A 14,808-nucleotide genomic window follows, 5' to 3' on the forward strand; every position below is an offset into this window, starting at 1 on the left:
CATTATAAATACATAAATATCATTACAAATATATAAATATCTCCTCTCTAAAAGTATGATTTTTCTGTAGATCGAGAAAATTTATTTATAGAAAGTTTAATCTTTAATAAAAAAATCGCTTATATTATATTACATTCATATAAAATAAAATAATATAATTAATTTAAATATATTGCTTATTTTGATATTAGAAATAATTAATAATGTCGAAGAATCGCAGACGTAAACTTCCCTTTTTTGGAAGCATTTTTTTTTACGCGTACGCGTATATAAGTATATAATATATGCGTAATGATTTAACTGACATAATTATATAATAGTGTGAGAAAAGAATGAATAGTATTATTATTATATAGCATGTTATATATTAATTAATAATTATTGATGTCTGATAACGTACGCTACTATGCGTAAGTATAGACTCGTGCGACGGCATAAGTAAATGATAGCGAGGATAATGCATATTTTTAGCGTCCACGTAACACAAGAATTTGTTCTGCGAATTTCGTAACTCAGTTCCGTTTCCGTAGCAAGAACATCCCGCGATATACTTTTGTGTGTGAGTCTTTCTTTCATCATCATCGAGTTCAAGATTAGGGTAGAAAAATAAAATGACGTAAATTCTAAAAATAAATAGTTTTCCACACACTAACAAAAAGAAAGTATATATATATATAATAACATGTGTTGTAACTATAAGAGTATAAAATTGTGAAAAAGGATCGATGTATTGAAAGTATATTAAACAATTGCAGCTTTATTTAAAAAGAGCTAGTTGATTTTTATATTTTAAGGAACAATGATTAATTAACATTTAGTAGTTTTCTATTATTCCACTAACAAAGCCAATTAAAAAATTAAACCTTAAAGTATAAAGTAAATAAATAGAACGATTTAAGTACAAAAAAAAAAATTATAAAAAAACTACAATCTTTTATAAAATTACATTATACAAGTTTAATAATATAAAATATTATTTACATATCTTGATATATTATACAATTATTAATTATTTCTCTCTTATATTAGTATTTTCATCTAAAATCCAATATAAATTCTTAAATTTATTGCATATCAGCAACATCCTGTTCAGGTTCTATTGCAATTATTCCAAAATGATTCACCATAACATATAGATAAGAATATTCATATTTATCAGATTCATTCTATAATTAGAATTAAATATGATTGCATAAATATCTATTATTATTATTTTTGCAAATACTATTAGTAAACTTACTTTCTTTACTTCTACAAATGCTGTTCCACGTCGTCTTGTTCCTTCTAAATAAAACTTTAATCTCATATGTTTGATACCATCTTTAATGAAATACATATGACTAAAAAAAAAAATAGAAAAAGATATGTTATTCCAAAATTTGTTCATATCCTTAAAGAAATAATTAAAGTATTTTTTATATATCTGAAATTATAAATATAAGAAATATTCATAATTCTTCAAATATTCATAATCAAAATTCCTTATTTATGCAAAAATTCACATATATATAAAAATTACTGATATTTCATGTATAGCAAATTATTTTAACATACTTGATACGTCTCCTGCGTCTACGATTTGTTTCATCACCATAAGCCTTTATAGGAGCACCAAGCAGATCTATAATTTTTGGATGTTCCATGCAACGTACCCGAGCTTTGCTATAAATAGCATCCGGACTTTCACTGGAGAATAATTCCGAAAATAAAGTATATAATACAAAAGCTGTAATTCCAATACCACTTATTATTATTCCTAGTTGTCCAGTAGATTTTAAGTTTTCTTTGACTAAAGAAAGAAAAAAAATATATGCAATATTTATAACAATGTACAATATAAATTTGTACAATCTAAAATTTATCTACCTATTTTTGCTGTGCCAACCTGTACCTTTGTGTCGGTTTCATTGAGTTCAATGTTAGTTACAGATTTCTTCGTTGAATACCAAACATCGTGTTTAGGGATAACATTAAGGCAATGTGATGTGCTTGGTACAATTAAGTATCTTTTTTAAAAATACAGCTTAATATTGTTGATGCCATATCCTAAAAAAATTGATATATATTAATATTAGTAATTAATATAAATTTAAAAAAAGAAAAAAAAAATATACACACACACACACACACACACACATACACACAAATAAAATATTAAATATTAAATATTATAATATTTCATAAAATTTATATTAAATTTTTCAGAAGCTATTGTTCAATAAATTTTCCATACTTTTCTTACAATAAAATAAAACTTACGTACTAATATACGAAAAATATTAAAAATAAAATTTTAAAGCAAAGTAGTTGTTTTGTAAACAGACGAACCGTGTTGAAATCTTTGAGTTACAAGCTTTTAAAAAAATGCATACCTTTTATGCATCATTTAACATAACATATAGAAAGTATATTTACATCTTATCAGCTGGTACAAAGTCAAGATTATTTAGAATCAATTTGCGTTTTGGTAAAACTTAAGAAATGAAACACCGGCTTAAAGTTGTAGAAGGGAGATCAAAATTTTCGTAGAATAAAATAATTCAATTGACCAATCAGAACAAGAGGAATAATATTTCTTCGTCGTGATTGGTCAATTGAGTGCTACTCTAGCCATCAGGTATAATTTCCGAACGCATCCTCGCATCCAAAGAATGACACATCACACATCGAAGTCTAGAAGTAGAATAATATAAGGATAAAATTACTCGTCTGTTAAAACATTGCTTTAAATTATTGACTTGATAGGTTAATGGAAACTAAGTAATTCAGAATAAAGAAACGAAAAAATCATATTATACAATTAAATTTATATATTGATGAAGACTGCATTACATCAAAGATTAGTGATGGTTGGCGATCGTGATGGGTAAAATATAAGTTAATTGTTTATATTCACATTTTTTCACATTGCTTACACAATTAAAATAGATTACCTAAATAATTCTCAAAAAATAAATTTTTTTAGTTGCATAAATTTTGTTTCATGGTAAATTGTTAAAATTTTTATTTAAACAATTTTAAAACAGATTCAGTTTTACAAATACAATCAGATTATCTAGTAACTAAATAGATAGATATAATATATTTAAAAATTATTTCTAGATTAAAAGAATTATTGAGACGTAGATTGGTTGAATGTGGATGGCGAGATCAAGTAAAATTAATCTCGAAGGAACTGATAAAGGAACATGGTCACGATATCACTTATGATACACTGCTATCTGCAGTGACGACCAGAGCTCGCACGCTTGTGCCAGATTCTGTGAAGAAGGAGTTGTTGCAAAAAATCAAGAATCAGTTGATAGCCCAAGAGGAAAAACTCAAGATTGTGACAGACCGTTAAGAACTTATCTAATCCATTATTAAACTTTGGACAATTATTTATTGGTACAATTATGCTGATATACAGTTGCAAAAGTTGTGATAAATATCTTTCACAAATTACATGTATAATTTCTTGATGAGAAACTCATAATGTTTGATGTATTACAGTCATGATGTATCAATCATTATGTATTACAAGATTAGAAAAAATAACTACAAGAAAAAAAATGTGATATATGGATTTAAAAAGAATTAATTGCTCTATACTTTTAAAGAAATGTAAAAATGGAAATAAAATATTTTATATCAAAGTATACATAAAAAAACTTGCGATAATTTAACATAAACCAGACATATACGAAAAGAGAAAATATATAATACATTTATAAAGTATATAATTTTATCAATTAATAACACTCGTTACCAACAGACGGCGACACGCGCCATAACTCGAAATTTGGTTAGGTCGGTTGAGGTTATTCCTTTAGTAGTAATCGTACTTCGTCGTTCAATTTTAATCCGATTATTTTTCTGTAGTGTTGACAAGTTGCAGTCGGTGATAATTGAAAACTGTAATAATTTATCATAAATAGTGATAGCTGAAAGATGTTGATAAAAGTGAAGGTAATTATAATGGTCCGACAAGTTGTCGGATTTCACTTCGTAAATTACGCCGGTTTGTCAATCAATCCTAATAATATCAATCCTAATTTTGTTTCAGACCCTCACTGGAAAAGAGGCAAGTATCCCGAAATCAAAGAATTTTATAAAATCAAGTGATTTGTTGTGTGATCAGTATACAAAATTATACTAATCTTATTGCAAGAATCACCCACATTTTTTGTTGTGTTGATCAAAGAGAAATATTCTGATATCTTAAGTTTATTTTCTGAAATCTCGTTATATTTTGAGAAATTGAAATTTGAAAGTCATACTTTTAATAAATAGGCACAATCTTAAAAGCTTATATATAAGCATAACTAGAATCTATTATAAATTTGCTGAAAGCTGCATCTTATTTTGATTATTTTTTCTTAATATAATCATTTTTAGTAGAAAAAAACGTCTTGTATGCATAAATTTAATTTCAATAAGTAACTATGTTAAATGAATATGTGTGTACTTGTAAGTAATAACATTATTCTTTTAGATTGAAATAGATATAGAACCTACCGATAAGGTAGAGAGAATTAAAGAAAGAGTGGAAGAGAAAGAAGGAATACCACCACAGCAACAGCGATTGATATTCTCTGGCAAACAGATGTATGTATATTATTAAAATTGTATGTAATATATATAAATTTTATTACATGAAATCAAATTCCTATAGCTTGCAATTATATAGATATGTTACAGACACAGACACAACAATAACATAATTCTTTTCTCAAGCCCTTTGACATACATACTTTGCATAGCATTGATTTACTTTACTTACATGTCAAGAAATGACGTCCTTCCATTTTTGTTCCTTTAACGAGAATATTGATGTTATTTTCGATACTTTATACTTGGGCAGGATTTTTAAATGAAATGTGTATTTGTGTAATCTTACCTGTTCTAACTAGGCTTTTTAAGTAAAAAATAAATAAAAAGAAATATAAATTTTTTTATACATCAAAAAAATTTGCTTTACATATAAAATTATTCAGACATAATCAATCAACAACAAATTCAAATATTGGAGGATTAATGACTATTGTATTTTTATATTAGGAACGATGAAAAGACGGCGCAAGATTATAAAGTCCAGGGAGGTTCGGTATTACATTTGGTACTTGCATTGAGAGGAGGTTGCAAATACATTCCTCGTTTATAAACGAATATAAGAGAATATTAATTAAATGTGAGATTAATAGGAAGGAAAAACAATATGTTCATCGCTGGTGTAAGCGCATCTGTGCTGAAGGAGGAGTCTATGTTATTCTATGTGATAGAATAACGTAGAATCTACGTGTGATCTTTATATCTAAATAAATATTTAATAAAATATAATTTAATCGTAAAAATATATACATGACCACTGTTTCTATTTTAGAAATTAATAATTTCTCATGTAACAGAAAGTAATAATACACACATGTGATCTTTGTTACTTTTCCATTATTCTTTAAATTACGCATTCTAATTATTTTATCACATTAGAAATATTATAATTTTCAAATGGTGGCTTATGATTTTCAAGCTAAAAGAAAAAAAGAAAAAACATTAGTAATGTTCAAAGAGTAAAATCTATATTATCAATATGATTTAATTATAGTAAATGATACGAAGAAAATAAGTATATATAAAACATCAAGTATACAAAAAAAAATTTATTTATTTTTCTTGCTGATATGTTTATCTATTTAATAGTTTTGGAGAAAATATAATTTTGATAAAAAAAAAAGAGATGCGTAAGGTGAGATTTGAATTCTACAGAATTAAAGACTGTTTTCTATGATTTTAATAAATATTCTATACCTTAAATAAAAATTATTACTAATAAAAATTATAATTATTTTTTCTTCTCTTATATCTAGTCTCTTTACAATTATATAATTTAAAAATTATTTATCACTTTATAAGTAAACTTAATAATAGAATGCTCCATCAATACATCGTTTTTCCTCTGTACATTTTATTATTAAATTAGTAAAAACAAATAGTCGCAAAATTAATTATTTTCGAGTAAACTTTAAGGATCAAATTTAAGTTGTGAAAAGTAATGAACATTTGCAAGAATATCAACTTAAGATATTACCGATATTGGAGGAATATTACGATATGATGTAACATTACAACCGTGCGGAAATCGGTGATTTTCAGATCAGTTTCTGTGATATCTGCTATTATGCGTCGCCCGGCTCCATTTGGTTTTGAAGACGCGCTGGCAAATGTTACAGTAGACCGCGGAGTTAGGCGAGTCCTCGTGCTTGGAAGTGATATGTCGTAGAAGAGCGTGCTGCGTCGTAAATGTAACGCCGCACTTGTCGCAATACGAAGTCGGCGAATGAATGCTTCTGGTCGATGCCGTCTTCAACGACTCTAGAAATGCAGTCCTCGATTTACCTAAGTAGAGCTCTATGCTATACGATATTCTGACCATTATATCTTTACATTAGATGCAATACATATCAACAAATTTGCGATATCACGACGAATACATCTATATATATCTAAAATTACAATAATTGAAAAGCAGAGAGTTTTGACGAATAAATAGTGAAATCTTGTTCCTTCATTAATTTCAAATATGAAAACTTTTAGTTGAAAAAAATTTTAGATAAAATATGATAATATATTCAAAAAATTGGAAAGTTGTTCCTTCTTCAAAGATGTTAAAATTATAAAAAAAAAGAGATGAATATTAATTTATTTCTCTCAACATCAATGCTATGAAGAGCGATGTTAATTTACACGAGCATTAAATCATTTTTATTAATAAAAAATGTGACAATACATTTCTCATTACCGCGTAGATAGTTAATTTTACTGGCTCCGTTTTTGAATTATCTCACTTCATCATTCAATGTCGAACATTGCGAAACTTTATTGCACACTTGCAAGTACATTAATAATTCATTCTATTCGCTTTAAAATAATATTGCAAAGTGTGGAATATATGTAATGCAATTTCTACTACCTGTTTGTCATAATGTGATTCCATAAAAGTCCTGGCTGATCATCATTATCTTGTGACTAGTGAATTCATGACGAATTTTTTTGACCGTCGAAAATTAAAGGCAAACTGCGTAATTTTCGTCGAGAGAAGACATAAAATACGACTAATCGCTCTTACTATAAATTTTAATTATAATAAAACATGATAAATTTTTATGTTTAATATATATTAAACCATTAAAATATATAAAATTAAGCGAAGAATGTAAGGGAAAATTTATAAAGAAAGAAACTTACTATAATTCTTCTAAGAGCAATTAACTCACATTAAAAATAAAATACAATACAGTGCTAATTATGAAATACGAATTTTCAAATACACGAATATATCCATCAGAAATTCTTTTATTTACATTACTGCGATAACATCTGAAAGCGTATAGTCTTACACGATCTTTTAATTAAGTTACAAGCTCACAATTACGATACCGAAACGTAACACATACCTGAATAAAGAACGCAATGTTTCATGCTACCGACAACGGTGTCTCATGATATTTATAGTTAATTTCTAAATTCGCTGCGACTACATATATTCGCTGTCTTCTTTCTACAGAGGATTAACCCATGCGAGCCAAAAGACGGATGATTAATTCGTTATTACTCTGAAACACCATTTTTTTGAGATCCTCGTTTCAACATTATGGTAGTTTCTTTCAAACAGGGATTTCGAAATAGTACCTTTAGGGTAAAACTACGTCTCGAACGGTTAAACAGCTTTTTCGTAGGGCAGCTTCTTCGATTTTTCGCAAAATGTGGAAGCAGATTTAGCCAATAAATTTCTAGGATTGATAAAGGCAATTGAAAAACAATTTTCCTGAAAGTGTCAAGCGCAAAGTTTTTGTTCATCAATTTTTAATAATTTATATATAATTAAAAATTAGATACTTCGCGAATCTGGGATTTCAAGGATTTCGCGATCCAAAATTGACAATTTTAATTTTTTTTTTTTAATTCTTCGCCTCATATATCTCTATCACTCCTAGAAATTTACAGGTAAAATTTTGCATTTGCTGTATAATGAGTTTATCCACGTCTATATATTCTTTGTCAGTACTAAATTCAGTTACATCTCTTTTTCTAAGATACTATAATTATTCTCTTTCTAAGATACTACTACCTGAATCTTTGCATCAAAACTTTAACGTCAAACACGTCTATGCAGACAGAACCATGTTTCGTATATTTCTTGTAAGAACAAAGATTTCGTCTTTCATTTCGCTGACAACTCGTACCTCATATCTCATGTTCTACGTCCAAGCAATTTTATTTTTATCGATCTTACTTTTATCTCCGTTTATCCTTGTTTTATCATATCAAGACTATAATACTTTTCCGCTTCAGGATTTTCCGTCGAGATTCATTCGTGTCTTGATTTTTTATGCATTTCATATCTTTCTCGTGCATCCAGTCTGCACAATTTTTTGCTTTTGAAACACACATCGCGATTTATCTGTTGCAGAGATGCTTAAATTTTGTTGCGAAGTCTTTTCATTTCTAAAAAGATATGTTTTGAATGTATTTGTGTGTATTTTAATTTTTCTTTTATTATCCTATATTTTTCTCTTTTACTGTTATAAAGATAGAATATTGCTTTGTGACACGAAGCTTATAGAGAGCACAGCTCTCTCTTCTGTATATAAAAAATTAATATTCTCTTATATTTCTTTGCAAAGGAAACATAAAATGGAACCATTAATGCAACATTTCTTAATAGAATTAAGAGTATATAATTTCGCAAAGTTTGAGAATCCCTGATACAGTTTCGCTGCGATATACAACCACGTACGGTTAAAAATACTTGTACACTCTTTCACGGCGGTGATATTATATATATTAACCCATTAAGCGCCAATCATTATCGCGGAAATTACAACATCGTTTTATCTGTATTGTTTGCTCTAAATTCTTCTCATCTCGGATTTGGCTGATCAGCTAAATGAATTGCAGAAGCTAATTCAAAAAAATATGTAGATAAAAATTAGTCCTGTTTTTTATCGACAAACAGATCGGGCAGTCATTTTGATTACAATGTTTCCAATGATAATCTCGACAATTCGTTATGTGATTCAGGACACTTTTCATCGTCTTACAATCCAAAGGTTCCAGTCTTTCGCTGTATTTTCGCGATGTTGGCATTTATTCGCATGTAAAAGTAGCACCGATTGCTGTTAAATAAGTCTATATAGATTTTTCTTCGATAGGCATCGGTTTTGCAATCCTTAAAGATATCAGATAAAAACGTTAAAAACGCGACATATTAACTGCATCCCGCAGCGCGATCCCCAAAATGGCATTTAATGAGTTAAAATGAGGCATTCGTTCTATAATAGACGCGTATTCTCGTACTACGATCAACAACTATAATTACGATAATTACGATCACTTATGCCTATGAGTAAATAGTCAGGTGCGCAAAGTGCGATGTCACTCTTGAAAACTAAACGAAATGCGGACGTACGCACGTATATGCGTCGTATACTCGCGATTATTGTACTACTTGTTACATAACACTCTTGAATGCGCTCACTAAAATAAGGTATCCCCGCTTGCGAAATCGCTCCCGTGTGTATGTGTAGATTACTTATTTAATAACAACAATAACGGTAACGGTGATGTCTTATATTCAGATCTGTCTTTGGATACATGTGACACAGCTCGCAAACGGTCGAAATCAGCGTTTCCCTAACTTTAAATTATATATTAATCTTTTATTGTTAAATACATTAGATATGTTATACGTAGAATTATATCATATTAAAAAAGCATAATCTCGCTTAAAAATAAATAAATATTTCGCGATTTTTAATATTTTAATATTGTGTATACTTCCTATATATTACGCTGAATAATTAAAATATAAATTTACAATATATGAATTTTTGATTGTTTATATAGTCTAAATAAATAACGAATAAATTATAATTTAAATTAGAAACTTTAAATTGCAATGAGAAAATTATAATATATAATATATAGCGAAATAAATAAGATCGAAATATGAGACTCTTCACGAGAAACACTGCTTTCGCCCTTTCATACAGAGACAATGTTTACACGAGGCCGGTAACAAAATTTACGGCTACTTTCCGGATGCTCTGCATCGCTAGATATATTCTTGTCTATGGTAAATATCTGAAGAAGTCAATGCGTAAAATGTAAAACCAGGTATTTGTGTGTAAGGCACTGTCTATACGCTGTCTCGACAGCTGAAGCTGAGACTCGTTGTACACTTAAAAGTTTCATTATCATTTCATACGAAGAAGCTACACTATCTCACTTCAATGCTATCCTGTCAGAAAATCTTGTCTTTACAATCGTTATTTTTTTTTTTTTTTTATTTTTAATTATAGAGAAGGTGATCTTGCGTAATTGCTTTGCGTAAATTACGCAAAATTAGGATTAATAGAATGACAAAATCGTCGGTTGAATAAACCTTTCTAAGCGTACACCGAGCCCAAGAAACGTTCGCAAAGAAATTCGGCACATGGCACAGGTAAACGTGTAAACAGAGTCCGTGTAACGTGTCAGAGGTCATGGTTGCGAGGATTACAACGTTGCGGAGCGATGTCCTGCGAGGACATAGCGGCCGCAAGAGAGAGAGAGAGAGAGAGAGAGAGAGAGCTCCCGGGTGTATCGAGGAGTATCAAAAAATAACTTCGATTTGTTATAGAGTTCTGTGTGAACTAGCGATAGAGATCTGAATAATCTAATGTCTCGTACAATAATGACTAGAATCCTTTAAGATCACCGATTCATTAAACCGGGGGAGAGGCGACTCCACAGCTAGCCAGGCTCTCTACATGAAAATACAAGACTTCACTGTATCAAAAGGATTGCTACAAACGCGAGGAGATGCTTTTCCGCGCGGGAAATTTCTTTCTTTTTACGCGGAGTTTTTTTTAGCATTAAAATCCTCAGAGAAGCGTTTTTGATCCTTTTATATGCCAGAATCTTCCCATGTATGAGGATCCGCCATGTGCATATACTGTGCTTTGGCGCAGCAACATTATGTACATGATCCTTCCACATACAGGGTACCTCTTTAGTCGCATATCGCGCTCGAGGGAAGATCCTGTAAAGTCGAGATCCTAATCGAGACCTCGCGATAGAGCCACCTCTGTTCATCGGTGACGTATACAACACTCACAATCAGATCCTTAAACACGTATCACTTAATTCTCGCCTTTTAACACGCCTAAAGCGTAACTCGCTAATATAACACAATCGCTAACTGCGTTAACTGCACACTTAGCGAAGATAAATACACGCGTACGCGGCAAAGCTAGACATCAATTTTCTTGCGGAAACGCATCTAAACGGACCACGTGTGGACCGCGTGCTGATAATAATTATCGAGCCAAAAGAAAACACGAAACGTCAACTCCGTCCCGATCGTCTCTCTCGCAAAATCAAAACATCAAAGCGCGACTATCCACTATCTCTCAGCAAATCAGTAATACATAGAGTGTATCTGAAATATACAGCAATATAAATTCCATGTTCTGCGAAAACGAAGAAAATGTTTCCATGTAAATATTGCCGCCTATGTCAAATACATTCTATTTAATTTCACCACGGCGGATGAACGGAATCGATGAACTTTAAATTAAATCGAATTATAAATACAAGAGAATCGCTCGCTAAATTATTTTTACTCGCTCCTCGAACAGATTTATCGCTTCTCTGATCGCCAAAAAGCATTTATCTTTATATTTCATTCACGTATCTATTTTACGACATGAATTTTTAATTTTGACTCGATTCGCTCATCGATTTCATTCACCCACCGCTTTTATACTCGTTAAATGTAACGAATTTGCAAATCGCTGACAATTCTACGGATCTCAACGCGTTATCTAAATGCATCAGCAACAAAGATAATAATATGTATACATATATTATGATTATATAAATATTTAATATTCCAGAATAGAAATATATCGTATTAGCCAGACTTAGAGATCTTTGAATAAATTAAAATATGCATGTTTAGATAATTGCATCGTTACTCTTATTTGAAGTCCGCTCTCATAATAATAACTGAGTTCCGGTTGAAAACAATGTTAAAAATGTACGTCAACAAATGCTTATATTTTTTATTTATTCGGAGAAAAAAAAATAAAATGCAAGATCAATGTCCCACATGGTGTTCAATCCGTCGAGTCTGACAATAAGCTTTCTTTTCTACTTCTTGAGAAACAACACGGTTTAACAAAACAATAATTGTTTAAAATAAAATTTAAAAAAATGATGTCTCGATTAAATATATAAAAAAAATGTATTTCTTGGAGAGAACGTATTCTCCGAAGTTCAATATACACACATCAATTATCGTCGAGAGATAAGTAAGAAAAGGGGCGCATAAGTTTTTCACTCGCGAGAGCCTCGTTTTACACCCCTTCATTGAAAAATGGCAAATGACTTGAACGATCATCATCTTAACTATTGTCAAGTAGCTGACACCTATAATGCTCTTTTTTTTTTGAAGTATTAATTAATTCAAAACATATTAGTTTGAAATTGAAAAATATAGGCACCTATTTTCTGTTACTTTTTATACAGACAAATGGATTGATATCTTTAATTTCAAATTAAAGAATGCGAATATATATTTTCTACGAAGCAAAATTTAAGTCCTTTAGATTCAAGTGATTCGCACAAGATTATGAAAAACATGGAAGAGAAATTCGAACGCGTAATATGAAAGTGATGAGGGGCACCGTCCCGATCGACAACAGCGAGCTCTCGCATAAGCAAACGTAAATCGGGGAGATAAGACGGCGTTCATTAATTCTCCACGACGATCGATATCTATTATCTCGAGAGAAAGTATGTGTGCGATGCGCGTTTTATCTACGAGTCCAATTCGCTTTTCGGGCTGCGCTGCCTGTGGATCGTTTTTTGCCAGGGTATTTGGTGTTTCAGACGCATGTGACGCCGCAGGTCGGTTCTACGACTGAGAGTGGTGTGGCAGACGATGCAGGTAGTCTGGTTGCGATGCACTTCGAGGTGCTGGGTCAGCGAGGCAAGGTGCCTGTAAACGTTTCCGCAGAGCCGGCACGGAAAACGCCCCGGGCCTTGCATCACCACCTGACCAGTTGTATCGCCAACGTGCTTCCGATTGCGTCCCACCCCCCCTGCAACACATTAACACAGCCACGTGACCCGCCGGTTCCTCATCATCAATTATCAACGGAATTTCACAGTCAGGGAGAATGGACTTACAGATGTGAAGGGCAGGATAACAGGAAGAGGAAAGGGAAATACGAGGAGATGGGGGGGTAGAGGGGAACACGTTAACACAGGCCATTCATTGCGAGGGGATCGTCAGTCGATTACTGGTGAGACTCTGGTGACAAATTCTGATCTCGAAGCGTAAATTTATCACTCTAGATGGTTTTTAAAATTTAACTGCTACTCAATTTGTCAAGTTATTGTAAAATTTAATACACGAAAAGATCGCTAATTATGTTTAGCACGCAAGAGTGTTTCCAACTTACTTTGCTGCCCCCGTTATTATTTTTATTATGCTCTTTCCAAGTTGCTGGCCTCGTGGGGAATCGGGTGAAATTATCTACGCAGGTAAAGGGTCAAGATTCGCGCTCGATCTGTTTCGAGGAACGCGTGTTTAATAGTCCACATATGATCTATATTCGATGTGGGGTCAACGTGCACTGTATTAGCCGATGTGTTAGCAGGCGCCGAGTAGGACGCCCCCGAAAGAGCACGTGATCGACTGATGATCCTCCTCCAAGTATGTGTAAATTATTCTCTTCGATCGGCTCTCACTGAGCTTAATTAATACTGCCGATCAAATTAACGACGGAGTCACTCTATATAGTACAACAGTTAGACCGTCATGCATGATATCGCATCTTCCATCAATTTTTACGACTCTTATCCTTGAAAGCAGTTTTGGGTAGATTATTTCTATAATTATTTTCGCGTAATTGATAAACATAAAGTATTATTTTGTAATCAGTAATCATAAAATGATTTGAGAAAAATTATTTTCGAATAAAACTTATCGAAATTACATAAATAGATTCAATAAAATTTTTAATTTGTAATTTATGTATTAAAAAAAAAATATGCACACACACACACACACACACACACACACACACACAAATGTTCTTCGATTAATAACTTTAACATTAATTTTTTTTTTTTTTTGTTCTTTTCAGTCATGATTACTCAATATCATAATCACTAATCATTAATTTAATTATTCAGTAATCATTAATAATTATGTATTTTCTGCCCAATTCTGCTTTAAACACACACGTCACAAATGCACCAATATCGCCTAAAACAGTCAACATCATTATAATACATATCGCAGATATACATACATCGTAACAAAATACGATTGTATAGTTACATCGTGAGGACAATGAAATTGACATGATTGTTATGCCAATGCGTTATTTAACTAAAGCGCCGGCATAAATTCACATGTAAGTAATTGCACTCGCTTCAATTTACAGTTATAGCTAATTAAGTGGATATTAGGAGGTATCGCGAAGTGCAAATGCTGCAATCTGTCTAATTGATTGTGTCATCGTTCTTCGACACAAGTGTGTGTTGCGTGAATGAAAGCACAAAGCGGTCCATTCAGTCATCATTATTTCGCGCAGTCTGTGCAATTTGTGCTCGGAAAAAGAAAAATCAATAAAATTAACAGGATGACTCAAGCGATGAACCGAATAGTCACAAGCCGGATATTATCGAGAAGGAAAGAGGAGAGAGTCTTATTTATGTGAATCGATATTTTTTTCCAACTTTATTCACACATATGTCCACTTACATTATTAG

General features: G+C 31.2%; 4 protein-coding genes across 6 annotated transcripts in view; 2 read left to right on the top strand and 2 right to left on the bottom strand.

Annotated features, from left to right (window-relative positions):
- Window positions 1–932: 932 nt before the first annotated feature.
- On the bottom strand, window positions 933–2,008 carry LOC126849590 (mitochondrial import inner membrane translocase subunit Tim21; the record flags this gene model as incomplete). The annotated part of the gene is made up of 4 exons (XM_050591553.1): window positions 933–1,166; window positions 1,241–1,340; window positions 1,555–1,789; window positions 1,867–2,008. Coding segments are annotated over 4 exons (579 nt in total), but the record flags the coding sequence as incomplete, so codon positions are not given.
- Window positions 2,009–2,643: 635 nt separating this feature from the next.
- Window positions 2,644–3,942, top strand: LOC126849912 (transcription and mRNA export factor ENY2). Of its 2 annotated transcripts, XM_050592297.1 has the most exons (3): window positions 2,644–2,866; window positions 3,103–3,387; window positions 3,862–3,942. In XM_050592297.1, the coding sequence occupies exons 1-2, from the start codon at window positions 2,817–2,819 to the stop codon at window positions 3,341–3,343; spliced, it is 291 nt and encodes a 96-aa protein (XP_050448254.1). In that variant the 5' UTR covers window positions 2,644–2,816; the 3' UTR covers window positions 3,344–3,387; window positions 3,862–3,942. The 2 variants fall into 2 exon arrangements, with proteins under 2 accessions (XP_050448254.1, XP_050448253.1); XM_050592296.1 differs by lacking the exon at window positions 3,862–3,942 and having other exon boundaries at window positions 3,103–3,650.
- On the top strand, window positions 3,862–5,319 carry LOC126849914 (NEDD8). Its single transcript, XM_050592298.1, has 4 exons — window positions 3,862–3,948; window positions 4,046–4,063; window positions 4,475–4,587; window positions 5,041–5,319. The coding sequence occupies exons 1-4, from the start codon at window positions 3,931–3,933 to the stop codon at window positions 5,141–5,143; spliced, it is 252 nt and encodes an 83-aa protein (XP_050448255.1). The 5' UTR covers window positions 3,862–3,930; the 3' UTR covers window positions 5,144–5,319.
- Window positions 5,320–5,461: 142 nt separating this feature from the next.
- LOC126849892 (broad-complex core protein-like) overlaps window positions 5,462–14,808 on the bottom strand; it is a 33,172-nt gene continuing 23,825 nt past the window's right edge. The window contains exon 6 of one of the 2 annotated variants that reach the window (XM_050592251.1): window positions 5,462–6,351. In XM_050592251.1, the coding sequence (XP_050448208.1) occupies window positions 6,134–6,351 (218 nt within the window). In that variant the 3' untranslated portion in view covers window positions 5,462–6,133. Of the gene's footprint in view, window positions 6,352–7,316; window positions 13,128–14,808 lie in introns of those variants that run through there. The other variant, XM_050592249.1, reaches the window with a different exon arrangement.

Source organism: Cataglyphis hispanica, chromosome 5 (assembly GCF_021464435.1).
Source record: "Cataglyphis hispanica isolate Lineage 1 chromosome 5, ULB_Chis1_1.0, whole genome shotgun sequence".
NCBI classification, from domain to species: Eukaryota; Metazoa; Arthropoda; class Insecta; order Hymenoptera; family Formicidae; genus Cataglyphis; species Cataglyphis hispanica.

Excerpts from the sequence above, each read along its gene's own strand:
- LOC126849914 (XM_050592298.1), top strand. Across the intron at positions 4,588-5,040 it reads ATATTCTCTGGCAAACAGAT|GAACGATGAAAAGACGGCGC; the intron begins GTATGTATATTA and ends TTTTTATATTAG.
- LOC126849912 (XM_050592297.1), top strand. The coding sequence starts at position 2,817 with ATGAAGACTGCATTACATCAAAGATTAGTGATGGTTGGCGATCGTGAT. Across the intron at positions 2,867-3,102 it reads ATGGTTGGCGATCGTGATGG|ATTAAAAGAATTATTGAGAC; the intron begins GTAAAATATAAG and ends AATTATTTCTAG.